We start from the raw sequence: 15,664 nt of genomic DNA on the forward strand, positions 1-15,664 counted from the left end.
TCTAACCCTTTGATTGTTAAGTAATACAATTAGCTCTTGGCCTATTGTAGATTCTGTTGCAAGATTACTGGACAGTCTTAAAGACTTCACTCACCTGCACTCCATTATTCATAGTAAGGACCTCCTTTTTTTTTTTTTTTTTTTTTACACCAGAGGCTACTGCCTATCATTAGGGTAAACTGTGTCGCCAACAAAACCCTAAAAATTGCTTAATGAAGATCTAACTTTTTTTAAGTAATGGATGAATGTTAATGATTTCTCAGAGCCATAAAGTTTGTTTCCAGCAAATTCAAGTATCATGTTATGAAATGTGAATAATTGTGACTATATGGATACTGCTATAATGGAGTGTCTGTACCCTATAATTATTATGGTATGTGTCTGCTTGTTTGAAAACGCTGCACACCCCGATGTATAGAGTTTGCTTGTATAATGGAACAGGATAACAATTGTATATTCACTATTTCAGGTTTTTACTGGTCCAACCTGCATGTGTTGACGACGAAAAACTTCTGGCTGATGTAATAAATCTCCTAAACAAAATATTAAGGGAGCAGAGAGGAATTTCTGATTTTGATGATCTTAGATGGATCTTAGAGTTGCTGCTTAAACAAGTAAGAACAGCACCTTGGAGAGTTTCCATTTCCACTCTTGACATATGAAGCTACTTTAGCACCTATGCCCAATACATATAAGTTAGCTGTAAGAAGTATACATTTATTTTGTTCACCTGCCAATGCAGTTCTTGTGAGAGCACTGGAGTTGTATGGAACAGTGCTCCAAATGTGTCCGTACAGTAGATGATAAAAAAAAGTAAAAAATGCTGCTAGAGGAACCTTTTATGAGAATCAGAAAACTATATTATTAGTTTGTTTGCACACTATTTGTTAATCATGTTTCTGCATTTATGTGCTTTTGGTTTCATATAATATTTACAAGATTAAAATGTAATCTTTGTAAACGTGGATCATTTTTTGTTGATATGTCATTTTGCTGTTCTACTTCTAGATTTCCACTACTCCTTGACTAGTATAACATTGCAGTAGATACATAATAAATTAAAAGGGCATTAAACTTAATGTGTAATTCCTCATATTGAGAACATTCTGTGGTGCAAAACCATAACCCTTTATGGACATTACTGTATAATTTATATGATATTTTTATACAGAGTGCATTTGGTTTCATTTTTACATTTTTTTATGGTTTAAGCACAAACAAGTTTTTCAACTTTATTTATCAAGCTTCAGAGAGCTGTTGTAGTGCAGGCTAACTTATGCAAGCCTGCTATCTAAAGTTTAAAAGGAGTGGTCTTAAGACAACTGCTTCATAACCTCATCACTACCTCAGAAGTCTCATAAGTAAATCATTCTGCACTGATTTGTCTGGGAGGATTGACAAGCCCTGCAAAGCAAGGGTCGGGGCTGCATACACACGGACATTATACACTAGTTATGGGTGCTACCATTTTGAAACTTGGGGTACACTGCTGGTATCTGAAGGACATGTGAAAACATATCAGAACTGGAATGCAGTGAAAGCTAGTGCACAGACTTGAAATTTTGTTTACAGAGTTATCTTATGACTATCATTCAGATTTGTTCAAGAGAATGTGGTTTGGCAGCCATTTTGAATTGTTCAAAAACGCTTAACGATATTTTTAAACTAATAATAAAACAAAAACCGTTTTACAAAAATGCTTTATTTTTGCCATGTTTATTAACATCTATGGTGAGAATTATTGTGCATAATATGGAGGCTGTATATCATATGATCTGGTAGCCATTTTGTTTTATGTGAATATTTTGAAAAATCTATTTTCTCTGCAACTGCTTATGTTAGAACTGTGAAACTAGCTGTGTAACCTTATATAGTGACAGTCACATTTGTTCATGTTGAAGGAATTGGTTACAAGCTATGGCAGCCATATTGGTTTACGCGAAAATTTTGAAAAAGTGTTTTCTTTGCAACCGCTTATGTTAAAGCTGTGAAATTTGCGGTAAAACAATATCTTGTGATCTAGAGTTACATCTGATCGTGATGAATGTATTGGTCATATGGCAGGGCAGCCATTTTGAAAAACGCAAAATTTTCAAAAATGTCTTTTTTTTCCAAATGCTAATGTTAGAATTTTAAAAATTTCTATAAAGCTTTATACTGTGACTTAGCTGCTTGTATGCCATTGCAAAGTTGATGCGCATGGCCACCTCTATCGCTGCTTGCAGCTATATTTGTCAATTAAAATTGCGCCAAAAAAGGACAAATTTGACTGTAAAATTCAACTTGGCGCACCTTTGAGCCAAAAAAAGCCAAAAAAGTGGTTACATTTGTTCATTTTTGTCGTAAATTGTACTGTTCGAGCAATCAATTAATCAATTAGCCTATTATCTTTTTTTTCATGTAAGTGGCAAGAGTCCATGAGCTAGTGAGGTATGGGATATACATTCCTACTAGAAGGGGGCAAAGTCTCCCAAACCTCAAATGCCTATAAATACACCACCCACCTCACTCATACCTCAGTTTTACAAACTTTGCCTCCGTAGAAGGTGGTGAAGCATGATGTGCTTGATTTCTTCAGTGAAAGGCGCTAAGCATATTGAAGCCCAGTTCCTCTCTAAGTACAGTGTTTGTCTGAGGGATGTGAAGGGAGAATTGCCTGATACCACCATGTTTTCGCCTATGGGAAATCTATTCTAAGGCTCTCTGTAAATTCGGTTGCGAGGATTCATCTGCTGCCTCCTTTTACAGATCGGCATTATACTCCTCTACCATTACCTCTGCTGATATGTTTCATTACTGGTTTGGCTGTCTGCTATATGTGCATTGGTGTCTTACACGGTAAGTATATACTATTATTATATAAGACACTCTCAGCTATGGATTGGGCACTTTTTAAGTAAAGTTGCTATATATTGTTTGTATACATGCCTTGAGTCAGTAATTCAGTGCTCTTTTTTTTTAGCGACTTTATTTGTGGCTAAATATTTTTCAAGGTTGGTAGAGTCTGTAAAACATACAGGGTTTTTTTTTTGGAGCTTGTAATTTATTTATAAATTCGGATGCTAAGTATTATGTTAGTCTCATGGAATGTTGATAATCACATTGTATGCAGCTATAATAGAAGTATCCAATAGGCTTTATTTTGGTACATTTTGTTTTTTTGTATATACAATCAAAATTCTTACCTGCTTTTTAGAGTGATAGGAAATCCAGAGAGGGAACAAAAAAAACAGCGCTCCAAGCCCAGAAAAAAGTTAAAAGTTCAGCTTTATTCCAACATGATTAAAAACATGCAAAATATGTAAAAAGTGGTCAGCACAGTTGTGCAAAATACAAGCAAAAGAACAAGTGCAAAAAACGTATAGGAGCATGAATATACATTTTCAGAATTAATTTATTTTTATTTTTTTATAATTTTTTTTTTTTTTTTTTGCAATTATGTTTCAAGCTGAACCTGCCTCTGATGTTACCATAGGGTTTGAGCTGCCTAAACAACAGATATTTAACAAAGCTAAGTATGCATGTTGTAATTAAGCTGATCTAAATTATTCAACTGTATTATGTGGCTCTTGTTTAACAAATTGTTAAATATATATATGAGTACAAATACACATACTGTTATTCCATCTCAGTCTAAATGTACATAGCATTACTGCAGAAATGTAAGATTTTATTGCTACTGCTATTTTGCCTTCAAATAAAGGTAAAAGGTTTCTTCTGTTAAGTGTGATCAGTCCACGGGTCATCATTACTTCTGGGATATTAACTGCTCCCCTACAGGAAGTGCAAGAGGATTCACCCAGCAGAGCTGCATATAGCTCCTCCCCTCTACGTCACTCCCAGTCATTCTCTTGCACCCAGCAACTAGATAGGTCGTGTGAGAGGACTATGGTGATTATACTTAGTTTTATATCTTCAATCAAAAGTTTGTTATTTTAAAATAGCACCGGAGTGTGTTATTACCTCTCTGGCAGAGTTTGAGGAAGAATCTACCAGAGTTTTGCTATGATTTTAGCCGGAGTAGTTAAGATCATATTGCTGTTCTCGGCCATCTGAGGAGTGAGGTAAACTTCAGATCAGGGGACAGCGGGCAGATGAATCTGCATAGAGGTATGTAGCAGTTTTTATTTTCTGACAATGGAATTGATGAGAAAATCCTGCCATACCGATATAATGTCATGTATGTATACTTTACACTTCAGTATTCTGGGAGAATGGTACTTCACTAGAATTACACTGTAAGAAAGACATAAAGCTGTTTAATAACTAGAGATTATGTTTAACGTTTTTGCTGGAATGTAAAATCGTTTTCATTTGCTGAGGTACTGAGTGAATAAATGTTTGGGCACCATTTTTCCACTTGGCAGTTGCTTAAATCTGTTTTTTCTGTCAGTTTCTGTTCTCCCTCACTGCTGTGTGTGTGGGGGAGGGGCGCTTTTACTATGCATCAAATATTTCAGTCAGCAACTCATTGTATTCCCTGCATGATCTGGTTCATCTCTACAGAGCTCAGGGGTCTTCAAAACTTATTTTGAGGGAGGTAATTTCTCTCAGCAGAGCTGTGAGAATTATAGTTTGACTGAAATAAAAACTTTTATTCTGTAATTTGTTTCCTGCTTTCAGAAATTGTTATCTTTGCTAATGGGATTAAACCTTTGCTAAAGTTGTGTTGTTTACAAGGATTGAGGCTATAACTGTTTCAATTTATTAATTTTTAACTGTCATAGATCTTCTGTGCTTCTTAAAGGCACAGTACGTTTTAATATTATTCTATTTGAATTGTATTTCCAAGTTGCAAGTTTATTTGCTAGTGTGTTAAACATGTCTGATTCAGAAGATGATACCTGTGTCATTTGTTGCAATGCCAAAGTGGAGCCCAATAGAAATTTATGTACTAACTGTATTGATGCTACTTTAAATAAAAATCAATCTGTACAAATTGAACAAATTTCACCAAACAACGAGGGGAGAGTTATGCCGACTAACTCGCCTCACGTGTCAGTACCTACATCTCCCGCTCAGAGGGAGGTGCGTGATATTGTAGCGCCGAGTACAGCTGGGCGGCCATTACAAATCACATTACAGGATATGGCTACTGTTATGACTGAAGTTTTGGCTAAATTACCAGAACTAAAAGGTAAGCGTGATCACTCTGGGGTGAGAACAGAGTGCGCTGATAATATTAGGGCCATGTCAGACACTGCGTCACAGGTGGCAGAACATGAGGACGGAGAACTTCATTCTGTGGGTGACGGTTCTGATCCAAACAGACTGGATTCAGATATTTCAAATTTTAAATTTAAACTGGAAAACCTCCGTGTATTACTAGGGGAGGTGTTAGCGGCTCTGAATGATTGTAACACAGTTGCAATACCAGAGAAAATGTGTAGGTTGGATAAATATTTTGCGGTACCGACGAGTACTGAGGTTTTTCCTATACCTAAGAGACTTACTGAAATTGTTACTAAGGAGTGGGATAGACCCGGTGTGCCGTTCTCACCCCCTCCGATATTTAGAAAAATGTTTCCATTAGACGCCACCACAAGGGACTTATGGCAAACAGTCCCTAAGGTGGAGGGAGCAGTTTCTACTTTAGCTAAGCGTACCACTATCCCGGTGGAGGATAGCTGTGCTTTTTCAGATCCAATGGATAAAAAATTAGAGGGTTACCTTAAGAAAATGTTTGTTCAACAAGGTTTTATATTGCAACCCCTTGCATGCATTGCGCCGATCACGGCTGCAGCGGCATTCTGGATTGAGTCTCTGGAAGAGAACATTGGTTCAGCTACTCTGGACGACATTACGGACAGGCTTAGAGTCCTTAAACTAGCTAATTCATTCATTTCGGAGGCCGTAGTACATCTTACTAAACTTACGGCGAAGAATTCAGGATTCGCCATTCAGGCACGCAGGGCGCTGTGGCTAAAATCCTGGTCAGCTGATGTTACTTCTAAGTCTAAATTGCTTAATATACCTTTCAAAGGGCAGACCTTATTCGGGCCCGGGTTGAAAGAGATTATCGCTGACATTACAGGAGGTAAAGGCCATGCCCTGCCTCAGGACAAAGCCAAGACTAGACAGTCTAGTTTTCGTTCCTTTCGTAATTTCAAAGCAGGAGCAGCATCAACTTCCTCTGCACCAAAACAGGAAGGAGCTGTTGCTCGCTACAGACAAGGCTGGAAACCTAACCAGTCCTGGAACAAGGGCAAGCAGACTAGGAAACCTGCTGCTGCCCCCAAAACAGCATGAATTGAGGGCCCCCGATCCGGGATCGGATCTAGTGGGGGGCAGACTTTCTCTCTTCGCCCAGGCTTGGGCAAGAGATGTTCAGGATCCCTGGGCGCTAGAGATAATATCTCAGGGATACCTTCTGGACTTCAAATACTCTCCTCCAAGAGAGAGATTTCATCTGTCAAGATTGTCAACAATCCAGACAAAGAAAGAGACTTTTCTACGCTGCGTACAAGAGCTCTTGTTAATGGGAGTAATCCATCCAGTTCCACGATCGGAACAGGGACAGGGGTTTTACTCAAATCTGTTTGTGGTTCCCAAAAAAGAGGGAACTTTCAGACCAATCCTGGACTTAAAGATCCTAAACAAATTCCTAAGAGTTCCATCGTTCAAGATGGAGACTATTCGGACAATTTTACCTATGATCCAAGAGGGTCAGTACATGACCACTGTATATTTAAAAGATGCTTACCTGCACATACCGATTCACAAAGATCATTACCGGTACCTAAGGTTTGCCTTCCTAGACAGGCATTACCAGTTTGTGGCTCTTCCATTCGGATTGGCTACAGCGCCAAGAATCTTCACAAAGGTTCTGGGGGCTCTTCTGGCGGTACTAAGACCGCGGGGAATCTCGGTAGCTCCATACCTAGACGGCATTCTGATACAAGCTTCAAGCTTTCAAACTGCCAAATCTCATACAGAGTTAGTGCTGGCATTTCTAAGGTCACATGGATGGAAGGTGAACGAAAAGAAAAGTTCACTCGTTCCACTCACAAGAGTTCCCTTCCTGGGGACTCTTATAGATTCTGTAGAAATGAAGATTTACCTGACAGAGGACAGGCTATCAAGACTTCAAAGTGCTTGCCGCACTCTTCATTCCATTCAACACCCGTCAGTGGCTCAATGTATGGAGGTAATCGGCTTAATGGTAGCGGCAATGGACATAGTACCCTTTGCACGCTTACACCTCAGACCACTGCAACTGTGCATGCTAGGTCAGTGGAATGGGGATTACTCAGACTTATCCCCTTCTCTGAATCTGGATCAAGAGACCAGAAATTCTCTTCTATGGTGGCTTTCTCGGCCACACCTGTCCAGGGGGATGCCATTCAGCAGACCAGACTGGACAATTGTAACAACAGACGCCAGCCTTCTAGGTTGGGGTGCCGTCTGGAATTCCCTGAAGGCTCAGGGACTATGGAGTCAGGAGGAGAGTCTCCTGCCAATAAACATTCTGGAATTGAGAGCAGTTCTCAATGCCCTCCTGGCTTGGCCCCAGTTGACAACTCGGGGGTTCATCAGGTTTCAGTCGGACAACATCACGACTGTAGCTTACATCAACCATCAGGGAGGGACAAGAAGCTCCCTAGCTATGATGGAAGTATCAAAGATAATTCGCTGGGCAGAGTCTCACTCTTGCCACCTGTCAGCAATCCACATCCCGGGAGTGGAGAACTGGGAGGCGGATTTCTTAAGTCGTCAGACTTTTCATCCGGGGGAGTGGGAACTTCATCCGGAGGTCTTTGCCCAAATACTTCGACGTTGGGGCAAACCAGAGATAGATCTCATGGCGTCTCGACAGAACGCCAAGCTTCCTCGTTACGGGTCCAGATCCAGGGATCCAGGAGCAGTCCTGATAGATGCTCTGACAGCACCTTGGGACTTCAGGATGGCTTACGTGTTTCCACCCTTCCCATTGCTTCCTCGATTGATAGCCAGAATCAAACAAGAGAGAGCATCAGTGATTCTAATAGCACCTGCGTGGCCACGCAGGACTTGGTATGCAGACCTGGTGGACATGTCATCCTGTCCGCCTTGGTCTCTACCTCTGAAACAGGACCTTCTGATACAGGGTCCCTTCAAACATCAAAATCTAACTTCTCTGAAGCTGACTGCTTGGAAATTGAACGCTTAATTTTATCAAGACGTGGGTTTTCTGAGTCAGTTATTAGTACCTTAATACAGACTAGGAAACCTGTTACCAGAAAGATTTACCATAAGATATGGCGTAAATACCTACATTGGTGTGAATCCAAAGGTTACTCTTGGAGTAAGGTTAGGATTCCTAGGATATTGTCTTTTCTACAAGAAGGTTTAGAAAAGGGTTTATCTGCTAGTTCATTAAAGGGACAGATCTCAGCTCTGTCCATTCTGTTACACAAACGTCTGTCAGAAGTTCCTGACGTCCAGGCTTTTTGTCAGGCTTTGGCCAGGATTAAGCCTGTGTTTAAAACTGTTGCTCCACCATGGAGTTTAAACCTTGTTCTTAATGTTTTACAGGGCGTTCCGTTTGAACCCCTTCATTCCATTGATATAAAGTTGTTATCTTGGAAAGTTCTATTTTTAATGGCTATTTCCTCGGCTCGAAGAGTCTCTGAATTATCAGCCTTACATTGTGATTCTCCTTATTTGATTTTTCATTCGGATAAGGTAGTCCTGCGTACTAAACCTGGGTTCTTACCTAAGGTAGTTACTAACAGGAATATCAATCAAGAGATTGTTGTTCCTTCTTTATGCCCAAATCCTTCTTCAAAGAAGGAACGTCTACTGCACAACCTGGATGTAGTCCGGGCTCTAAAATTTTACTTGCAGGCAACTAAGGAATTCCGACAAACGTCTTCTCTGTTTGTCATTTACTCTGGGCAGAGGAGAGAGGTCAAAAAGCTTCCGCTACCTCTCTTTCTTTTTGGCTTCGTAGCATAATTCGTTTAGCTTATGAGACTGCTGGACAGCAGCCCCCTGAAAGAATTACAGCTCATTCTACTAGAGCTGTGGCTTCCACTTGGGCCTTCAAGAATGAGGCCTCTGTTGAACAGATTTGCAAGGCTGCAACTTGGTCTTCGCTTCATACTTTTTCCAAATTTTACAAATTTGACACCTTTGCTTCATCGGAGGCTATTTTTGGGAGAAAGGTTCTTCAGGCAGTGGTTCCTTCTGTATAAAGAGTCTGCCTATCCCTCCCGTCATCCGTGTACTTTTGCTTTGGTATTGGTATCCCAGAAGTAATGATGACCCGTGGACTGATCACACTTAACAGAAGAAAACATAATTTATGCTTACCTGATAAATTCCTTTCTTCTGTAGTGTGATCAGTCCACGGCCCGCCCTGTTTTTAAGGCAGGTAAATATTTTTTAATTTATACTCCAGTCACCACTTCACCCTTGGCTTTTCCTTTCTCGTTGGTCCTTGGTCGAATGACTGGGAGTGACGTAGAGGGGAGGAGCTATATGCAGCTCTGCTGGGTGAATCCTCTTGCACTTCCTGTAGGGGAGCAGTTAATATCCCAGAAGTAATGATGACCCGTGGACTGATCACACTACAGAAGAAAGGAATTTATCAGGTAAGCATAAATTATGTTTTTGCAACATTTTCCTAAACTTAGTGAATTAAGTTCTGACCTTCAGCATACTGACATATCCTCTACTGATGGGATCTCCTCTGATTCAGACGATGCCTCGTCAGAGACTGATATAGACAAATCTAATTTTTTATTTAAGTTAGAATATATTTGTTCTCTCTTAAATGAAGTTTTGTTTACTTTGGGTATTAAGGAGTCTAAATCTCCTGATGATAAAGCTAGTAATTGTCTAAATTCTGTATTTAAGACTACTGTTATTACTCATGAAGTATTTCCTATTCCTGACGCTATCTCTAATGGGATTGCTAAAAAATGGTATAAGCCTAGTACCTCTTTTAACCCTTCTTTTAGGTTTAAGAAATTGTATCATTTACCTGTAGCCAAGGATCCTTTAGATAGGAAGCTTGAATCTTATCAAAGAAGGGCATATTTACATTCTGGCTATATTCACTGATCTGTTATCGCTATGGCGGATGTTGCTGCTGCTTCTACTTTTTGGTTGGACAGTTTAGCACAGCAGTTGTCTTCAGATTCTGAATGATCTAACATTATTGTTTTACTTCAACATGCAATTTTTTTTTATTTGTGATGCTATATTTGATGTTAGGAAGATCGATGTCAAATCAATGTCTTTAGCCATTCTAACTAGAAGAGTGTTATGGCTTAAATCTTGGAATGCTGACATGGTGTATAAAACTAGATTATCATCTCTCTTTTTTTAAGGTAAAATTATTTTTCGTTCACAATTGGATTCTTTTATCTCCACTGTTACTGGGGGTAAGGGAGTTATTCTTCCCCAAGACAAGAAATCAAAGGGTAAATTTAAAGCTTCCAATTGTTTCCGTTCCTTTCGTCAGAATAGAGAACAGAAAACCACTCCTTCCCCTAAGGCCTCTGGCTCTAATTGGAGACTATCTCTGAATTTAAATAAATCCAACTCCTACCCCTAAACCTATATGAAGGTGCTGCCCTCAAGCCAGTTCTTCTGGTAGGGAGCAGACTAAAGCTATTTCAAAGAGTTTGGACAGACTCTGTCCAAAATCAGCGAATTCAGAATATAATTTCTTAGAAGTGTTGAATAGGATTCAAAATAAGACTTCCTTTGGGAAGATTCTTTCTTACCCATGTAACAAAAAAAACAGTTAAAGCTTAAGTCTTTCTGAAATGTGTTTCAGATCTAGAACTTTCAGGGGTAATTACCCCCCCCCCCCCCCCCAAGTTCCACAGCAGGAACAAGGATTGTGGTTTTTATTCAAATCTATTCATTGTACCTATGAAGGAAAATTCTTTCAGACCTATTTTAGATCTGAAAACTTAAAATGGTTCTGTAAGAGTCCCAACTTTCAAGATGGTGACTATAAGGACTATTCTGCCTTTTGTTCAGCAAGGTCACTTCAAGTCCATAATAGACTTACAGGACGCTTACCTTTACAATCCAATTCATCCAGATCACTATCGTTTTCTGAGATTCTCTTTTCTAAACAAGCATTACTAATTTGTCGCTCTTCCGTCTGGCCTTGGAACAGGACCAAGAATATTCTTAATAGTTTTAGGTGCCCTTTTATCTGTAATCAGAGAGCAGGGTATTGCAGTGTTTCCTTATTTGCATGATATCTTGGTATTAGCTCAATAGATTTCCAGATAAATTTAGTGTCCATGACCCTATCCCTAACAGAAGGAAGACATTTGAGATTGGTTTCAGCTTGTCTAAACCTTCAGTCTCTTATCATTCGCTTCAGTGGCTATGTGCATGGAAGTTTTAGGTCTCATGATTGCAGCATCAGACACAATCCTTTTTGCTTGTTTTCATATGAGACCTATACAGTTTTGCATGTGGCACCAATGGTGCAGGGATTATACACAGATATCACAACTGATATACTTAAATCCCAACTATCACCTTATTGTTCAATGGGCCTCCTTTCTTCGTCCTACCTGGACTGTGATCACAACAGATGCAAGTCTCACAGGTTGGGGAGTTTTGTGCTATTTTCAGAGCTCTTCAGGCTTGGCCTCTATTAAAGAGAGAATTGTATGTTCAGTTTCAAACAGAAAATATGACAACAGTGGCATATGTAAATCATTAAGGAGGGACTCACAGTCCCCTAGCAATAAAAGAAGTATCTCTAATACTTTCTTGGGCGGAATTCAATTGATGTCTAATCACTGTGATTCATATACCAGTTGTAGACAATTTGGAAGCAGATTATCTCAGCCGTCAGATTCTACATCCGGGGTGTAGTCTCTCCATCCACACAGACATAGATCTGATGGCCTCTCGTCTAAACAAAAAACTTCCCAGATACCTCTCAAGGTCCAGGGATCCTCAGGCGGAAATTATGAATGCTCTAGCAGTTCCATGGTTTTACCAACCTGCTTTAATTTTCTCTTGTAAGGTGTATCCAGTCCACGGATTCATCCATTACTTGTGGGATATTTTCCTTCCCAACAGGAAGCTGCAAGAGGATCACCCAAAGCAGAGCTGTCTATATAGCTCCTCCCCTAACTGCCACCTCCAGTCATTCTCTTGCAGCTCTCGACAAGAAAGGAAGTATCGAGAGATGTGGTGAATTAGTGTAGTTTATCTTCAATCAAAAGTTTCTTATTTTTAAACGGTACCGGCATTGTACTGTTTTTACCTCAGGCAGAAATTAGAAGAAGAGTTTTGCCTGAGGTTTTTAATGATCTTAGCAGGTTGTAACTAAGGTCCACTGCTGTTCTCACACATAACTGAAGAGTATGGGGAAACTTCAGCTGGGAGAACGGCCTGCAGAATTAACTGCCCTGAGGTATGTTCAGTATATTTTTTTCTAGAGGATGATAAGAACTAGAAAAAGCTGACAGTGCCTGATATAGTTAAGGTAAGCCTGATTGCAGTGATTTAATAACGACTGGCATCATGCTTGCAGTAAAGGGTAATTTTCATATTACTTTCTATTATGGCTTAGTATGTAAAACGTTATATATATAAGGAACGTTTTTTACTGAGGTGATAAATCTTTATTTGGGGCCTAGTTTTCCACATGGCTGTTATTTTACTCCTAGGAATAGTTTTTTAAGGCCCTCTGACTTTGAGTGCATGGTGGGAGGGGCCTATTTTTTAGCTCTAATTGCGCAGTTGTTTTTTACAATCTGAGACATCCAGCTTCCCTGAAGGAGTCCCCTGACATATTGGACCTCTGTAAAGGGTTTTTTGTGTTTACAAAGGTCGTTTTATGGGAAGGTAGGAGCCACAGTAGAGCTGTGGCAGTTTGCTTGTGACTGTTATAACGCTTTTTAGCGGGTTTTTTTTGCTTCGTTTTTGAACCCGAGGGGTTAATCATCCATTTGCAAGTGGGTGCAATGCTATTTTAGTCTATTATATACACTGTAAAAATTTCATAGTTAACTGCTTTTTTCACTGTTTTGCAGTTTTTGTGTTTGTTTGTTTTTTCCCTTAAAGGCACAGTACCGTTTTTTATATTCTCCTTTTTCACATTAATTAAAGTGTTTTCAAAGCTTGCTGGTCTCATTACTAGTCTGTTAAACATGTCTGACATAGAGGAAACTCCTTGTTCATTATGTTTAGAAGCCATTGTTAGAATGTTTTAGAATGTGTACCAAATGCACTGATCTTACTATAAGTTATAAAGACCATATTCTGGCTTTAAAAGATTTATCACCAGAGGAAATTAACAAGGGGGAAGTTATGCCGACTAACTCTCCCCATGTGTCAGAGCCTTTAACTCCCTCTCAAGGGGCGCCAAGTACATCTAGCGCGACCATTGCGTATACTTTACAAGACATGGCGGCAGTTATGAATCATACTCTTACAGAAGTATTGTCCAAACTGCCAGGGTTACAAGGAAAGCGAGACAGCTCTGGGGCTAGAACAAATACAGAGCTCTCTGACGCTTTAGTAGCTATGTCCGATATACCCTCACAGTGTGCAGAAGCCGAAGAAGGAGAGCTTCTATCTGTGGGTGATTTTTCTGACTCAGGGAAGACACTTCAACCTGATTCTGATATGTCTACATTTAAATTTAAGCTTGAACACCTCCGCATGTTGCTCAGGGAGGTTTTAGCAACTCTGGATGACTGTGACGCCATTGTAGTCCCAGAGAAATTGTGTATATTGGATAAATACTACGCAGTGCCTGTTTACACTGATGTTTTTCCAATACCTAAGAGATTTTCAGAAATTATTACTAAGGAATTGGATAGACCAGGTGTACAGTTCTCTCCCCCTCCTGTTTTTAAAAAGATGTTTCCCATAGATGCCGCTACACGGGACTTGTGGCAAACGGTCCCTAAGGTGGAGGGAGCAGTCTCTACTCTAGCAAAGCGTACAACTATCCCTGTCGAGGACAGTTGTGCTTTTCTAGATCCAATGGACAAAAAATTAGAGGGTTACCTTAAGAAAATTTTTATTCAACAAGGTTTTATTCTCCAGCCCCTTGCATGCATTGCCCCTGTCACTGCTGCTGCGGCCTTCTGGTTTGAGTCTTTAGAAGAGGCTCTACAGGTAGAAACCCCATTGGATGATATCCTTGACAAGCTTAAAGCTCTTAAGCTAGCCAATTCATTTGTTTCTAACGCCGTTGTTCATTTAACCAAACTAACGGCTAAGAACTCAGGTTTTGCTATTCGGGCGCGTAGGGCGCTATGGCTTAAATCCTGGTCAGCTGACGTTACTTCAAAGTCTAAGCTTCTCAACATTCCCTTCAAGGGGCAGACTCTATTCGGGCCTGGACTGAAGGAGATCATTTCTGATATTACTGGAGGAAAAGGTCACACCCTTCCTCAGGATAGGTCCAACAAATTAAGGACCAAACAGCCTAATTTTCATGCCTTTCGAAACTTCAAGAGTGGCGCAGCTTCAACTTCCTCTAATACAAAACAAGAGGGAAATTTTGCCCAGTCCAAGCCGGTCTGGAGACCTAACCAGGCTTGGAACAAAGGAAAGCAGGCCAAAAAAACCTGCTGCTGCCTCTAAGACAGCATGAAAGATCAGCCCCCGATCCGGTAATGGATCTAGTAGGGGGCAAACTTTCTCTCTTCGCCCAGGCTTGGGCAAGAGATGTCCAGGATCCCTGGGCATTGGAAATGGTGTCCCAGGGATATCTTCTGGACTTCAAAGCTTCTTCCCCAAAAGGAAGATTTCATCTCTCACAATTATCTGCAAACCAGATAAAGAGAGAGGCATTCTTACATTGTGTTCAAGACCTCCTAGTTATGGGAGTGATCCACCCAGTTCCAAAGGAGGAACAGGGGCAAGGCTTCTATTCAAATCTGTTTGTGGTTCCCAAGAAAGAGGGAACCTTCAGACCAATCTTAGATCTCAAGATCCTAAACAAATTTCTCAGGGTCCCATCCTTCAAGATAGAGACTATTCGAACCATCCTGCCTATGATCCAGGAGGGTCAATATATGACTACCATGGACTTAAAGGATGCTTATCTGCACATTCCGATACACAGATATCATCATCGGTTTCTCAGGTTCGCCTTCCTAGACAGGCATTACCAGTTTGTGGCTCTTCCCTTTGGGTTAGCTATGGCACCAATAATCTTTACGAAGGTTCTGGGGTCACTCCTAGCGGTCCTAAGGACGCGGGGTATAGCAGTAGCCCCTTACCTAGACGACATTCTAATACAGGCGTCAAATTTTCAAATCGCCAGGTCCCATACAGACATTGTTCTGGCATTCCTGAGGTCGCATGGGTGGAAAGTGAACGAAGAAAAAAGTTCTCTATTCCCTTCTCATGAGAGTTTCCTTCCTAGGAACTCTGATAGATTCTGTAGAAAAGAAGATTTACCTGACAGAGGCCAGGTTGTCAAAACTTCTAAATTCCTGCCGTGTTCTTTATTCTACATCTCGCCCTTCAGTGGCTCAGTGTATGGAAGTAATCGGCTTAATGGTAGCGGCAATGGACATAGTGCCGTTTGCCCGCCTGCATCTCAGACCGCTGCAACTCTGCATGCTCAGTCAGTGGAATGGGGATTAAACAGATTTGTCCCCTCTACTAAATCTGGATCAAGAGACCAGGTATTCTCTTCTCTGGTGGTTATCTCGGGTCCATCTGTCCAAGG

At 40.4% G+C, this 15,664-nt stretch overlaps 1 protein-coding gene across 1 annotated transcript in view; it reads left to right on the plus strand.

Moving 5' to 3' along the window:
* The window catches only part of RTTN (rotatin), a 1,186,344-nt gene that overhangs the window by 605,411 nt on the left and 565,269 nt on the right, over positions 1–15,664 (plus strand). The window contains exon 27 of the mRNA XM_053714873.1: positions 470–614. Coding sequence (XP_053570848.1) covers positions 470–614 — 145 coding nt within the window. The remainder of the gene's footprint in view (positions 1–469; positions 615–15,664) is intronic.

This window comes from Bombina bombina, chromosome 5 (genome assembly GCF_027579735.1).
Source record: "Bombina bombina isolate aBomBom1 chromosome 5, aBomBom1.pri, whole genome shotgun sequence".
In the NCBI taxonomy this organism is placed as follows: Eukaryota; Metazoa; Chordata; class Amphibia; order Anura; family Bombinatoridae; genus Bombina; species Bombina bombina.